At 39.4% G+C, this 16673-nt stretch overlaps 2 protein-coding genes across 2 annotated transcripts in view; one reads left to right on the forward strand and one right to left on the reverse strand.

The window, feature by feature from the left end:
• plekha6 (pleckstrin homology domain containing, family A member 6) overlaps positions 1–11058 on the reverse strand; it is a 118458-nt gene extending 107400 nt beyond the window's left edge. Inside the window, exon 1 of the mRNA XM_077530550.1 lies at positions 10723–11058. The gene's annotated coding sequence lies outside the window, so the exon portion shown is untranslated. The remainder of the gene's footprint in view (positions 1–10722) is intronic.
• Positions 11059–14967: 3909 nt separating this feature from the next.
• The window catches only part of LOC144024501 (uncharacterized), a 3018-nt gene continuing 1312 nt past the window's right edge, over positions 14968–16673 (forward strand). Inside the window, exons 1-2 of the mRNA XM_077530825.1 lie at positions 14968–15210; positions 16092–16673. The exon at positions 16092–16673 is cut by the window's right edge and continues 1312 nt beyond it. Coding sequence (XP_077386951.1) covers positions 15033–15210; positions 16092–16673 — 760 coding nt within the window. The 5' untranslated portion in view covers positions 14968–15032. The remainder of the gene's footprint in view (positions 15211–16091) is intronic.

The raw sequence follows: 16673 nt of genomic DNA on the forward strand, positions 1-16673 counted from the left end.
GAAGGAGCAGTCTGTTAGTGTTAGTCTAATGTCGTAAGAGCTCATTAGAGCTGCACCACAACACAAAAATATCATAGCAGCATCCAATACGTAGACATTTATTTTCTTCTTTCGTCTTCCATTTTTTTTGTTTTTTTGGGTTAATTTTTCATACTTTTTTTTTTTAAATACTTTATTCTCCATCATTTCTTAATTTTTTTTTTTTTTTAGACATTTTATGGATGTTTTTTTTCCTGCCTTTTTTGCTATCATTTTTCTGACATTTTGGGCAATTTTGTGGCATTTTCTGGATTTCTTCTTTTGATTTTGGACATTTTCTGGTTACTGTTTGAATGTTTTCTTTTCTGCCTTTTTTTCTTACTCAATTCTCTGAAATTTTTGGCAGTTTCATGGACTTTCCATCGTAATATTCTGCTTTTCCTCTTCCCCTTTGGTAATTTTATGGTTACTTTTTGGACATTTAGATTTTTTTTGAATACCTTTTCATCAACCTTTCATCTCTTTTTCTGCTAACCTAAAGATTTGGACTGACATTTTTTTTAACATTTTTTTTAAATTATTATTTAATCATTGTCACGTAAAGAATATTTTATCTATAAAAAATACAAATAAATATGTTTTTAACAATTAATTTAAACTTGGATCACAGAAGTGGGACGAAAGAGCCACATGTGGCTCCAGAGCCGCAGGTTGCGGACCCCTGCACTAGGCTGACATTAAGATTTTCAAATCAACTTCCCAAAGTCTTGCTCTCAACACCAAATAACTGCAACTATGCTGTATATTTGACCCGATATGTTTTTTTCCATTCCCCATATCTCTCTCAGTCATAACCATACCACAAGTCTAACTGCAAAATCACAAGATAGGATTTTCATTTAAGTGAACTTTACAATTTCTGTCATGAAGAGTTTTATAATATGCAGTCAGAACAATGCCAGGAACTTGTTAATGGAAAGCTTAGGTCTCAAACAAAATGAATATAGTAATCAAGAAGTGATTGTTTTTGTTATTTTGAATTAAAAAAAAAAAAAGAAAAGAAAAAGAAAAAAATCATCATGAATTTAGACTTGTTACCAAACTTCAGCATTTGTTGAACGAGCCTGTACAAAAATAAAAAAATCAAATCACATCAAGACAGTGCAGCTTTTCATTTAGGAAATAAACAAACGAGCACACAAACCAACGTAATTAAAGTCATGACGAAGAGTTTATCATTTAACATTTTGCCTAAGTAAAGTGGTCCTTTGAATTATGCTGTTAAAACAACGGTCAAGCATACATGCACATGGGCAAATAATAAAAATCCGAAGCTGGAATAATAACAAGGACTGGTCACATGAAGCGTGATACTGACTAGACTAGACTTCTTTTATATAACCAGCCACAGTAAACGCAGTTTGTAGTTTTGAAATGTGCACTGTTATTTTTCTTAAACATACTGTACATGTGGTGATTATGTGAAGACACAAATGCAACATACTCTGGGGCTTTGCTCAACTCAGTGTCATGAAATAAGCCGAAACAAATCATGTGGCCTGGCTGGAGAGACGATGCACTGGGCACAGTAATTACATTTGAACTTGCCAGAGTTCACCAGATGAGAGGACCGTGTGACTGTGATGCAGGATGAATATGAACAACTCATGGGGGGAGGAATACAAGTCAAGTCAGTTTGTGTTGAAGGGAAACGAAGTCAGCTGATCCACCCCCTCTTCTCATGCAGTAGAAAAATGTATTTGTACATGGATGGCTGAAAATGTATTTTTACTTTTGTCAACAGGCAGAGATTCATAATTTATAATATTTACAACATCTTGTGTTGTCATTAACTAAAGATCTAGCCAAAAACATGTTTGCTATGATGATTGTTTATTTGGAATTGTTCAAATTCTGAAATCAGTCAAATCAGGCTACTTAGAGCAATATCCAAAATTGCCAATGTGATGCGACTACACGCATGGACAAAAATGTTGGAACCTTCATTGTAATAATAATAATAAATGAAAAATAACCAATTAAAATCAGCTATTGCTTTTGAATTGCGGTTCAATAGAATTACAAACTCATGGAACAGGTCCGGACACAAATGATGGAACCCTGAACATAATATTTTTTTGCACAACTTTTGAGGCCGGTACTGCAATCTTACAATTTTTATAACATTGAATGATATTAATTGCACCTCTCAGCAGGTTTTTTTTGTCCCACTATTCATGAGCAAACTGCTTCACTTGTCTCGGGTTTGAAAGATGCTCTCTCCAGATGGCATATTTCAGCTCCTTCCACAGATGTTTCATCGGATTTAGGTCAGGGCTCATAGAAGGCCACTTCAGAATAGTCCAAAATTTCGCTCTTAACCATTCTTGAGTGTTTTTAGCTGTGCTTTGGGTCATTATCTTGTTGCATGACCCATGACTTGCAACTGAGACCAACATTTTCTGACACTGGGTAACACATTTCTCTTTAAAATAGCTTGACAGCCTTGCGATTTCTTTGAACTCTGCACAAATTGAAGACACCCTGTGCCAAATGCAGCAAGCAGCCCCTGAACATAACAGAGCCACTTCAATGTTTCAGTGTAAGGGAAATGATCTTTTCTTGGTATGAACTGATGTGCCTTGTCAAACAGTTCCAGTTTTGTCTTGTCTGTCCATAGGACATTCTTTGGAGTCCCTAAGGTGACATGGTAGAAAAAAAACAAAAAACTTTGCGTTCCCTCGCAAAAGCAAAGATTGCGTTCCCTTGCAAAACAAGTTTGCGCTGCCTCGTAAAAGTTGTTTTTTTCGCCGACCATGTCACCTTAGGTGCGCCGTAAACACTTCCGGGTCATCTTCCATGTGACCAAAACTGACGTGTAAACAAAGCAGTGGGAAAATACATGCTCCATCCTCATCGCTTTTGGTCACATGGAAGATGACCCGGAAGTGTTTACGGAGCACCTAAGGCGACATAGTAGGCGAAAAAAACAACTTTTTGCGTTCCCTCGCAAAACAACTTTGAGTTCTCTCGCAAAGATTGCGTTCCCTCGCGATCGTTGTGAGGGAACGCAAAGTTGCAATCTTTGCGAGGGAACGCAAAGATGTATTGCGAGGGAACGCAAAGTTTTTTTGTTTTTTTTCTACCATATCACCTTAGGGGCTCCGTAACATTCCCCTAGAAGCTTTGTGGCTTTTTTTCCCCCCCCCCATGATTTATTTTCAACAGCGGTCTCCTGCTTAGACGTGTGATGTAATGTGACACTGATGTACTTTGACCTTGGACTTCACCTTTAATTTCTTTGGAGGTTGTTCTGAGTTCTTGTGTTACAATTCATCTACAATTTGTCACAAGTGTTCTTCCTGCAGCCATGTCCTGGAAGTTTGGCTACACTCCTGTGAATCTTAAAGCTCTCAATATGTGCAACTGGAAGAGGAACATCAAGCTGCTTGGTGATGGTCTTGTAGCTTTTACCTTTAATGTGCTTTTCTATGTTCTTTCTAATCCCCTGAAATAACTGTCTCCTTCGCTTCTTCAAGTACATGTTCAGCGAAGTGTGACGCACCATGTCACCAAAAAGCACAGTGACCGCTAGTCATCATTTAAATAGGTCAACTGACTGCTTACAAGTTTGAAGACACCTGTGATACTAATTAGAGGACACATCTTGTTTGAACATGTCGCTATGGTCAAATTACTTTCAATCGTTATTAGAATGTCCATTATTTTTTTGTCCAAGCCTCTATTTCATGTTTTTGCTTTTTTGTTTTAAATAATTATGTTGAACCACAATTCATTTGTGCATCATTGCAAGGCTACACTGATGGTGTCGCATCTAACTCACCTGACTTATGCTGGCAGTATTGGTTCAGTTCCCACTCAATGACATCATGAATTTACGTCTGAATGGTTTTCAAGTCTCTTTATGTGCCCTCTGATTAATTGGCGACCATTCAAGGGTGCTTCCTGCCCAATGCCCTAAGTCAGGTTGGATTTTTTTCCCCCAAATAATTTGAATTCCAACTAATGCATCTAACCAAGGTTAATAATTAAGATTTTGTCTAATCTTTCAGAAACTTAGTTTCAAGATTAGATTAGTTATCTTTGACTTCTCCCATTTGATTAAAGAGTAACATCAGCATTCCCTAGTACACGGGGGGATGAATACATACACCGAATGTAGTAAGAGTTAGATAAATGGATGGTGTGGGCTTGGAGGGTGATGCGGGGGGACTGCACAGAGTTTGCAGAAGGAATGACATTGCAGATTAGTTGACCAACTGTAAAGAGGCAAAAGTAAATCGGATTGTGCATCATCTGCAAAACATGCAAAGAGTTCACTGAGCGGCCTTGCTGTCATCTCACTAAAATCCCATCACTAGTGATGTGCTTCTCGGGTCGAATCCCTGAAGCGTGTGCCGAGTAATGCAGATGAGTGGTTCATGAACGGCGTGTCAATGCGTGTGTTGATGACGTACGTGGTGACGTTTGAAGCCCCACGAAGCAGGTGTACCACGTGACTGATTCAGGAAATGATTCGCTCGGTTTGAGTGTAGTTCGAAATAAAAGCGACAAAGAAACGCTATGGATTCCCCTTCACTTTTTGTGTTTTCGGGTCCCTTATTGCGCTACTTTTTTTACTTTTGGCATTCGATTTGACGAGCTTCTTTTTGCGATGGAACCAGCAAGAAAGAGATTTTCCCTTGTTTAGGAGCACTTTGAGCAGATCTCACCTCAGAAGGTAATGCACTGCAATTACGGTACTATTTTAACAGATTCCAATAATAAAATAAAATAAAATGTGACAACACATAAAATTCACATTTTTCTGTTCACAGTTGAAAGTCCCCTTCAGTACTGGGAATCACAGAAATATACGCGTCCAATTCTATACAAACTTGCTATCTCATATCGATGCACCCCTGCTTCATCAGTACCATGTGAAAGAGTTTTTTTCCAAAGCAGGTGAAATTCTCGGCAAAAAAAAGAAACCGCCTGAGTCCAAAAACTTCGGAAAAAAATAGTTTTTAAATAAAAATGAATAAGCACTTTATTTTACGTCCTTATTTCACATTTTCACTTGTTGCATAAGCACAAACATAGACAAAGTAACACAGAACAATTCATGTTAAAACACTCTTCAAATATATATTCTTTTGTATTTAGAGCATGATTTACACCCCACCATTTTATTGCATGCACCAAGCATGTTATACATTTTTCTGTCCACATGATGGCGTAGTCGAGGAAATGAATCATCTTGAAGCCCCGACGTGTGTGTGAAGCATTTCACTGCAGGGCTTCACTGCTTTACGGGGCTTCATTTTGCCATCACTACCCATCACCCATTTCCGGGGTGTCATCTTAGCCTAAATCAGTTCAAGTTGCACGGCGTTAATTCATTCAATTTAACAAGACAGGCTCAAACCGTGGAAACATCTATTTACTCATTATTCTGTCCCTTCAAAAAAAGATACATACAAATGCAAAATGCAAGAAGCAGTTGATGCAATGTACAGTACTCTAGCCGGTGCTATAAACTGTGTGTTGTGTAACCCCCCCCCAAACACAGAGAAGGACACACAGCAGGAACATTAGAAAAGATGCACATTTTGTAATTTGCTAATTAAATGAATATAATATTCACTCCATTCTTTCTGTATTTGTTTTAGCCTTGTAGGTGAATTTATGATCTATATCAGTGTTAGCAAATGTAGAAAAAACAATTATATAAAATGTCATTTAAATAATATTAGTATGCACAGCAGTTGTGCAAACAATAACTCACATTTGCTTGCTATTCGTCTGTTATCTTTTTTTTGTTTCTATGCATCTCCCTCCTCCCTCACTGGTCTCCTTGGGGAATTGCTAATGGTCTTTGTCTCTCTGTGTGACTCCTCTCAGAGTCATTAAGGGCCTTCTGTCACAGCTGAATTCTCCCTGTGCTGACATCAGTTACATATCCATTATAAGAAGCTGATATTGTAAAATACTTGATGTACTGTAAACAGTTGGCGATGACCAGTTCATAAAGATATTATTTTCCTTGCAAATTACTGCTGCGTACCTCTTACAACCCTTACTTCAACTTGCTATTGTTGTTATCAACAGTCCATCACCTTAATTTTCAAACATTCTTTCTGCTACCTTCACCATTTTCTCTCCACACCTTCCTTTGTCACAGCTTTCATTTCTCTATCATGGGCTTATCCCATAATTATGTTACCATGGTTGCAAAGGACAAGCGAGTGTGCGTGTGCATTTTTTAGCCTATAGCACATGCCAGATAGTAACACGCAAGTTACTATCTTTCACTTGGAATTTAAATCAATGAAATGCCCAGCAACTAAAGTACACATCATGTTTAGTGGCATGTGACCTTTCACCTTTTAACTATACATGTATACATGAATCAAAATTTGTCCGTAACCACCTACCATCTCTAAAAACATCCCCTCGCTCCCCTCCTCTTAAAAGCACACACACATCCGAGAGTAGCGGTATGTGAATTGTGAAACACGGTGATGACAGTGGTACTGAAAGCTTGAATCAAATCCTTTTCATCCTGCTTTGCTCGTGATCAGCTCTACTGGGAGGATTGGAGTAGAATTGGCTTGGATTAGTTTAACACAGCCATGTGGCCATCAGCACCAAAGACAAAATCTCTCGGGCTATTTTTAGCTGTGGATGTCTGTGCCAACAGTCATGATTATTTAGGATTAAGGTTCATAGATTGGTTTGGTGGCATTTTTGATCACCGATGGACTGTTTTCACCTTTAGAATGACATCCCATTAATGAACACTGTGCAACTAAATGGACATTGCCATCTTCTTGCATTTTTGTCAAGGCTGCCATACAGCAAATGAATACACATTTTATAGTACAATAGCTGTAAATCCACTTATTGAACATGATATAAAACATGTCACATGCAAGAACTCTTTTACTGTCCAAAGTTGACAAGCAGATAGAAAACGTAGTAAGTATCAGTATTTTCATATCCTCCAACACAAGGATGCTTCATTTCTGTTCTGGGATTGGGAAAACTTGAGAACATACTCTTCCAAAGACAATTACTGATTTATTTGACCAATAAGTATGTGAAAAGCCCTAGTAGGCAGTACAGGTCACAACAATGTATGGAAGTTTGAAGAGCAACAACACAAAACCATCTAATGGTTTTCTCTGTTTATGGTAGGTTCATATTGTCCATATTTCAAAGCATATACAATTTTACAATTTTTCTGCCAATCACCTCTGTTGCAATGTTTCCAAAATATTCTCAACTAATTCTGCTTGGAAAATATGTTTTCCCAAGATATAAAATTAATTAAAATCATATAAAGTCAGTTTGCTTCACTGTAAATATAAACTTCCGGAAAAAGCTGTGTCTGAAGCATCATAACAATACTTGCTTAGAGAGGATTTGGGAATATATGTACAAAAGAGAATTTTTGACAGCTTAATTGAATTGGTTCAAGTGGTAACACACAATTGAATTAAATTAATCCAAGTCAACATATAAAGTTTAATTACAAGGTTTAATCACTTGCGTTCATTAAACTTAATATATTAATTACCACATGAACCAATTCAATTAAGTTGGTCAACAATTCTTTTTAGACTTAAATTGGTTCAACAATTTATATATATATCCACACCTATTTTTAATGATAAAAAATCTTGTCAAATATGAATCCCAAATATTAAAAGATGTATATACTGCAGTGTATTTCTTCATAAAGTGTGCCTTTTCTGTAACATCTGGGTATGGATTGTGCAATACTTTGGTTGATTTTTTTTAAACTAGTTTGCTCAAGCGAGTGGTTAGCACGTCCGCCTCCCAGTTCTGAGGAGGTTCGAGTCCAGGCTCCGGCCTTCCCCTGGGTGGAGTTTGCATGTTCTCCCCGTGCTCGCGTGGGTCTTCTCCGGGTACTCCGGTCTCCTCCCACATTCCAAAGACATGCATGGCAGGTTAATTGGGTCCTCCGAATTGTCCCAAGGTGTGCTTGTGAGTGTGGATGGTTGTTCATCTCTGTGGCCCTGCGATTGGCTGGCAACCAGTCCAGGGTGTCCCCCGCCTACTGCCCAGGGCCAGCTGAGATAGGCGCCAGCACCCCCCGCGACCCTTGTGAGGAATGAGTGGTCAAGAAAATGAATGGATGGATGGATAGTTTGCTCAACATTCTCCAGAAGCGTAGAGCTGCCAATGTGGAGTAAACATTTTTGGCTGGCGAGTATCTTCGAACATACTTGCAAATATGTTCGAACGTATTGAAACATGTTCGAACATACTCGCCAATATGTTCGAACATACTCGCAAATATGTTTGAACATACACGCAAATATGTTCGAACGTACATGTAGGCTACATGCTACAAAGTTAGCATACCTTCCCATAATGCCACGGGGTATTATTTGCGCATGCGCAAGTGAAAACAAAACCCCATTTTTTAGGCATTTGGGCCACATTACCAATTCATTACAAATTAAGTAGACAAAAAAATAGTGTTTATTCGTAACCTTTACGATTTATTATATCTGCCGTGCATGATTTAGGTTTGTCATTTTTTTCACTTGCGCATGCGCAAATAATACCCCGTGGCATTATGGGAAGGTATGCTAACTTTGTAGCGTGTCGCCTACAAGTACGTTCGAACATATTTGCGAATATGTTCGAACGTATTTGCGAGTATGTTCAAACATATTTGCGAGTATGTTCGAACGTATTTGCGAGCATGTTCGAACATACTCACCAGCCAAAAATGTTTACTCCACATTGGCAGCTCTACGCTTCTATAACATTCTATAATTCATTTAAATGTTCATTTTTCAACATTCTTATATTAAATGCATTTTCTAGACTGCTTGTCCGCAAGTGAGCTGGAGTCAATTGTATTTGACTTCAGACGAGAAGTGACGTAGAAAGGATTGGCATGTGTGTCATGATCTGTATTTTGTTTTGGTTTGGTTTTGTTTGGATTTTAGTTGTCCAGGTGTCTCTCGTTGTCTTGTTAGTGTGTATTCAGTTACTTGCATTCTTTCAGTCCTTGTTGGTTCATTATCCAGTCATGTCTTTGTCATGTCTACTGTACGCCTTGTGTATCTGTTACTTTGAATCTAGTTTTGGACTTTTGGATTTTCTGTTTTTTTTTTTTTTTTTTTTATTATTATTTTTAGTAACTTTTTTGTCTTTTTGTCTTTGTTAAGTAAATGACTTTTTTGAGCACCTCTACATTTTACATCCTGTTTCCCTTGGGTCCGCATCAACAACACGCATCCTGACAATGCCAATGTAATGTCAGATGAAGCGTACCAGAGAGTACCAAGCGTACCAACGTGGCGCTCATAGTTGTGGGCACCAGGTAGTGCCTCAAGGACCACATAAGTGGTCCACAGGCCTGTTCTAAATAGCTCATGAGTGGTGATGGGACATTGTTCTTTTCTGGAAATGCTGTACAAGTGATCAATATGTGAACACTGGCATAGATTAATAAAAAAAAATTAAAAAAATGTTGCTTATCTGTACCCTAATTATTGTGAGAAATCATTAGCATGATTAGTATCTTCTAATACATGCATATGAAAGTAATTTGATCAAAATTAGTTTGGGTTTCAGAAGTATACTCTATCAAACGGGTAGTACTTTGCATTAACCAGTACCCAAAAAGTAGCTCAAAATTTTCACAAAGGTTAGTTGTTGACCCCTGACCGAGATAAAACCATGCAAGCAAGTGGAAAATATAAACTCCACATTGGAGCGTTAACAAGAACAATCAAATGTCAACAGCATATTCCATGTGCCATGGCACACAAGTATGCCCTTGAGAGATTATCAAGTGTGCTGCTGGAAATGATCCAATTTACTTAATTTTGTCTAAAATTTATTACTCATGGATTTCAAATGTCATTTCACATCTGTCTGTCTATGCCAGAGAGCTACAGTGACAGGCAGAACAATGAAATGCTCTTCCATTAAATGGCAGAAGTTACAATGAATCCATGTATTCATTTGTACAAGAAAAGAATGTTTTTACTCTAAGAATATCATTTTTAGGCCCAGATTTCGCAGTGAAACATCAATTTGTAAGTAAAGTATTAAGAGGTTGTAAATGATTTCAATATTTATATTACTTGTGGCGTTTTTGTTTGGTGGTATGCTGCAAGATTTTAGTAATAGATGACGTCGCTAAATTAGGCTTGGGAGACCCTGGGCTATTCCACAATTTGGTTCTTTCTAGTAACCATGGCGATGCTGAGTCAAGACGTGTCAATCACCCTAGAGGGCAGCAGAAATTAACCATGTACAATGGCCCTATTAACACAACAACAAAAACAAATGAAGAGTCGTTTGTGTTTTGTTGTTGTTGTGTTGTGTCTCTAAGTCCATGATGTGTTAAATTAAGATGTGAAAACCACTTAATCCAGAATTCAGGGTTGGAACCACCAAAAATGTATCCTTGGACATATCACATTGTACTGTACATCACTACGACTCAGTTAACACATCAATAATAATGTGATAATGTGCGGTAAGGATAATGCATAGGGATGAAAATGGGGCAAGCATAAATCATTCAAGAGATGCATGTTCCCGGTTTACACACCGGATCAATATCACTCTGCGTTTTCTTTTTTGTGACTATGATCCAATCATATAACAATGTTATATTCTTAAGCATGACAATATTTCCAGTATAACTGTAAGCATTATCAGACAATCGATCAGGAGCATACCTACCCGCCACCTGCGCAACCGATGCAACGTCTTGCTTCTGTTTCTTTTCACCGCATGTATATTCCAGCAACAGCATAAAAGGGCAGTGCTCTAATACGTCATCCTACCAGCAGGTAGAGCCATGTTAAACATTTCAGCTTAATAATGTATCCGCCCCAAGAAGCAAAGAATAAAAAGCAGCTGCATGGGTAATAAATAGGCAGCACTCCTCAGACAGGTCTGGACTGTGGCGATTCAGAGCATGCCCAGCAGAAAATCCCAGGGTATTAAAACATCACATGACCACCCATCTCCACCGCCAGTCACAGAACAAGTACAGAGGAGAAAAGCAATGAGAGGGAGACAGGGGGAAGACAAGAGTGAATGGTAGGCGGGGGGGGGGGGGGGGGGGGGGAGATGTCACAGTGCTGCTCAAACCTCCTTTTCATTACAGTCAGCGACACATAGGAGGCAGGAACCAATAATACATGAGGACCATGCTGATTTTGAGCCCCTCCCTGAGTTGAAGCGCCAGCACAGAGGCAAACATGGAGGCAGGGAGACAAAAGGGAAGCCCGGAAGGACAAAAGAAATCCCTTGGATAAGAAAAAGACACAACATGAAAAAATTGAAAAAATCCATGAAACTGTCTCAAACTGATTTGAATTATTTTTAGTGATACAGAAATTATATTTTCGTAGAGTAAAAAAAAAATAAAAATCTTATTATAACAACTGGGGGGAGCCATGCAAGTGCATTAACAATCTTAGGCTTAGCTCTAATTCAAGGTGCAAAAAAGATAACCAGAAACCACAATATCTGCCTCATGGCACACAAGTAATGGATGCTTAGATAATAAACTATATCTTTCCGCCAATGATCTGACAATCAATTGCCATCTTTACATAAATGTCACATCAGCGTTTTTTTATTTTATTTTATTTTTTTTCTGGTATGACAGCCCATGTATGGTGTCAATTCACAAGGATATATTGGTGTAAACCATGGATTGCATTTGTTTATTTATTGCAATTAATGTTCAAGAAATACATCTAATGATATTACATAACATATCCAGCTAATTTTTGTCTCAAGATTTGTTAAATGTATACTAATGTAAGACTGATCAAGAAAGTGTCATCTTTTATGTGAATGCCCTTTAGTATCAAGTTCTGGGAAAATGCTGAGAAATATATTTCTGAAAAGACTGGCCACAGACTGCACTGTAGCAAATTTTACCCCGCTTAAACTAAAAAAATGATGTCCAGATATCACATCTAAAATATTTGACTTCACAGAAAGTAGATCGAGTGACTTCGTATGACCTGATTATTTCATGTTGATGTAAACAATAATTGTTCTTCTTTTTTTTTTCTTTTTTTTTTTTTAAAGAGCTCAGAATTGTTCATTCGGTAGTCGTACCGATTCAACGTCTTATCATCATTGCTCTTTTTGTGTGTGTGTGTGTGTATGTGGGGGTGCGTTTGCGTGTGTGCGTTTGCGTGCGTGCGCGTGCGTGCGCGTGCGTGCAAATACGTATAAATTTATACTCATTAATTCACCTAAAACCTTATAAATATCCATTACCCTTCGCCTTAACCAGGTACTTCAGAATCTTGCCAGAGTCGTGAGGTTCAAATGGTCAGGAGACCAGAGAAAAGGTCAGAAAAAATAAAGAGAAAAGAAAGATAAATCAAAGTGAAATCCAGCACCGACCAAACACTTCCTGCCTTCCCCATGGTAACAAAATCAAAGTCTTACGCCAACCCCAGAAGCCTCTAAATTCCAGCAAATTAGCGAGATCTCAAGAGACCAGAGGAAAAACTAAAGAGAGGAAGGAGGGAAGGATCGATGAGGCAGAGTGAGATCCATAGAAGCCAGTACATCCAATCCATCAAAGTGAAATCCAGCACCAACCAAACCCCTCCTGCGTGGTTACAAAACCAGAGTCTTATGCCAACCCCAGAAACCTCAAACTTCCAATAAATTGAGATCTCAAGTGACCAGAGGAAAAACTAAAGAGAGGAAGGAGGGAAGGATAGATAAAGCAAAGTGAGATCCACAGACACCAGCACCCACTGATTCAAGGGGCTGTGGGAGGGAGAGGCTACTTCTGTTGAGTTTCAGTAGATGCTGGTGCGACGGATCTGGCATGCATAAGGACCACCACCAAAGAAAGAAGCCGTCAACCGCGGTCCAGCCAAGCGAGCACCCCCCCCCCCCCCCCCCGGAATCCTCAGGCCGCGGCAGCACCAAGGCCACCCCCAAGCCACCCGACCCAGACGCCCGGAACACCCCCGCCCCAGCCCCGGCCCACACCCCCGAACCCAAGGCTGCAGAACGAGGCCCGGAGGGCCCCCACAGCGCCCCACCGGTCCCCAGCCCCCATCCCCCCACGACCCCCCCGCACCCCACCCAAACCCGCCACCCGCCACGACCCAGGCCCCGCCACCCCCGGCCCCCAAACCCCCGAACACACCCCGACCCCCAACACCCAACCCCCCACCCACCCATAATACCCCCCCCCCCCCCCCCAAACAAGCCGCCCCCCCCGACGACCGCCAACCCCCCCGCGAACCCCGACCCCCACGAAACCCCCCCTCCCCCCCGGAAACCGGCACCGGGCAGCAGCGCAGAGAGGGAAGACGTGCCCACACCACCTCCAGCCTTGCGAAAGGAGCACAGCGGCGGGAGGGGGGAAGCAGAGGAGGAAGCAATAATAATAATAAACAATAATTCTTCACTTGAACCAGCCTTGTTTTTTGTTTTTTGTTTTTTTTGCCTTGATCCAAAATAATTTCTTAACATTTTAGGTACTGAACCAATTTAATTCATTTAGTTTTAACTGAATTGACATATTCAATTTGACTTCCTGCATTTTAGAAAAGAACCACTAATCATCAGTGAGCAGCAGCAGGTACTCAGAGACCTAAACCTCCAATTCCAACCCATAACGCTGAGTGTCAAGCAGAAGGGAAAATGGGTTCATTTTTATAGTCTTTTGGTATGACAGAGGTAGGGATTGAACCCACAATCTCCCAGTCACAGGGTGGACACGCTACCACTAAGCCAGTGAGCTGGTCCTGATTTGTTTGACAAAAATGAATGAATAAATAAATTAATAAAAAACGGCTGCACGATATTGGAAAACCATGCTATATGCAATCAATATAGTTGTTGAATATCACGCTATCGATATTATTGCGTTGCGTCAAATGAAAGAATAACATTTTTAACAATAACAATAACATTTTTTTTTGTGTGGTTAAAATAGACTGCTTTCTGAAAACAGTGTTGACCCTCAAACTACCAAATTCTAAACACTCACTCAAAGCCCAACAACACCCTTTAATGGCTACAGACACAGTTCAATGCCATTTGTTTTAAAAATACTTTCACTCACTCATACACGGTCGCCCGGGTGGGAAAGCGAACTCACACCGCCTGCATCAGAGGTAAGCGGCAGTAACCAACCAGTCTGCCACCCAAAGCCCATGTACAGTACTGCAATGGTGGCATTGATGTGCTGTCCTTTTCAATGTGCATGCACAAGTCCATTTGACTCAAACTAAATATATTACCTGGAGGGCATGAAGACAAGAAATATAATTGGAAGAAAATCAAAAACTTAATTTGGGTCCTTTGTATGTATTTTTAGTTCCGTTGAAATCAAAATTGATGTCTGTCAATGCAAAATAAATGCTTTTCACAATAAAATCAATACTGTTATCCTGTTTTGAATGGATATTACTTTCAATTAAGTGCTGATTGCAACCCTTTTTACAGCGTGAGGGTAAAAATATCACTTGTTTCATATACAAAGTTACAGAAATATGCAATATGAAATATGAAATAGGTCATTTTATATTGTTAGGGAAATTTCATATTCACAACCAAATTGTGTTTACTGTAAGTTAATTTTAAACAAGAAGAAAGGTATATATATATATATATATATATATATATATATATATATATATATATTATTATTTACATCTTGGCTGTCTGTGAAGTCTGTGAATAATGTTACTAGCTGTAATTTTGTTTATCACCAAATTGGAAAGGCTGATTGTTATATGTATTTATTTTGTTTGTTCATTTGTTGCTATATGGACATAGAATCGGTTACTGAATTATCGTGTCAATTTGGGGGGAAAAAAAAAAAAGTGTCCTTGTGTGGCAGCAGTTTTGCTTCAATGCTGGTCCTGAACGGTAGATGGCGGAAGGCACCCTAAGAAATGATTGTTACAACCGGTGACGCTAGAAGAAGAGAAAAAGGGGAAACAAAACAGAAGAAAACGGGCATCAACTCTTTGACTGGCGAGCACCTTAAAATGCCTTCTGTTCAGTTATTAAGGGCATTTGTCAGTGAGAGACTGTCCGCAGCTGTTGAGGAGATTATGTTGATATTTGAGAAAACAATAGCCGAATACGAGGACGAGCTCAAGCACCATCGCAGGCTTTTGGGGGCTGGTCAGCTATCCAGCAAGACAATCGATGACCGCGGATCAGGTCTGATTGTGAAATTAATTGCTCAATGGTTTATCTCGTTTTGCCGTCGTCTGTCTAGTGATTATTTATAACAAAAAAACGATTCAGTGTTGTTGTTGTTTTTATTTGTTGAAACACACGTCCGCCAGTATTCGGTGCGCGTAACGTTATCTCGTTGTTTATAACCATGTTATTTATTTGCACAATGACAAATAAATGTTGAATTGAATTGAATAGTTCCATCCATCTGTCGTTTAAGTTAAATGACAGATTTTAGCACATCCAGACGTTGGACTAGCTTATGAAATAAGAACTGCCTTTGTTTTGTTTGTTTTGTTTTGTTTTGTTTTAATTGCAATGCACGAGTTTAGAATATTATATGTGCGAACACAATTAATATAGTGAAAGTGTGTTTACTTTGAATGACAAGATTTTAGTCCACCCATTTTCTTTACCGTTATCTCGGCCAGTGTCGCGCCTGAACTGGAGCTCATCCCACCTGACTTGTGTGCTGACTCCTAACTAGCCTGTTGCATGAACTGATGAAGTCTACTAGTCGTCTCCCAGACAACCAGAACAGCCCCATTGTGATCGATTCACTGCCCTGAGAGTGAAATGACCTGGATGAATGAAAATATTCACACGATATATGAGTAAAACACCAAACTATAACTGAATTTATTTATTTTTAAAACCACTTAGACTTATCCTGTTGTTCAGAATTCATAGGGTACTGGAGCATGTCCCAGCCGTTGCAGGCCACATACTATAACGAACAACCAGACTAAGATTCACACCGTCACTGCGTGGAAAGTGAACCCACACTGCCAGCATCCAAAGTCAGGCGAATGTCTATTGTTCCAACATCAGTGATTTATGTCTGTTTCCTGTTTGTGTTGTAGATGCATCTCAGCACACCCAACCTGTGCTAATCAGCATGAAGATGCCCCCTGTGCATCCAGAGGAGAGCCAAAGTCTGGAACAAGAGGCTCCACCGCCCCCATATGTCAAAGAGGAACTGGAAGAAGTCTGGACAAGTCCAATATTAAATCACTGCCAAAAATCAGAAGAGATTAATGCCTCTTTGGCAAATGTAGAGGTTGAAGATAAACCACTTACATCGGCAATGCAGCAAAGACAAGGTGTTGCGCACAGAAAAGCAGTTTCTCCTACTTCCAGTTTATGTGAGCAAATTGAAGGTGAACTTAATGAAGAAGACTGCGGAAACTCTGATTCGTTTTTTCACTTAAATGTAGTGAGTGTCAAACAAGCAACTAACATTAGTCAGCCTGCACTTGAAAATACTGACAACCTAAAGAAAAGCAGGAATCAGACTATTGATCAGCAATTTTTGGACTCATGGCAATACAGTGATCCTGAAAGTCATCTTGGCTCTCATAATCGGTTCAAGTGCAGAGAGTGTGGCAAAATATTCAAATACAACCACAATTTGCAGAGGCATATGTCATGTCACACAGGAGAGA

The sequence above is a fragment of the Festucalex cinctus genome, chromosome 8 (assembly GCF_051991245.1).
Source record: "Festucalex cinctus isolate MCC-2025b chromosome 8, RoL_Fcin_1.0, whole genome shotgun sequence".
NCBI lineage: Eukaryota > Metazoa > Chordata > Actinopteri > Syngnathiformes > Syngnathidae > Festucalex > Festucalex cinctus.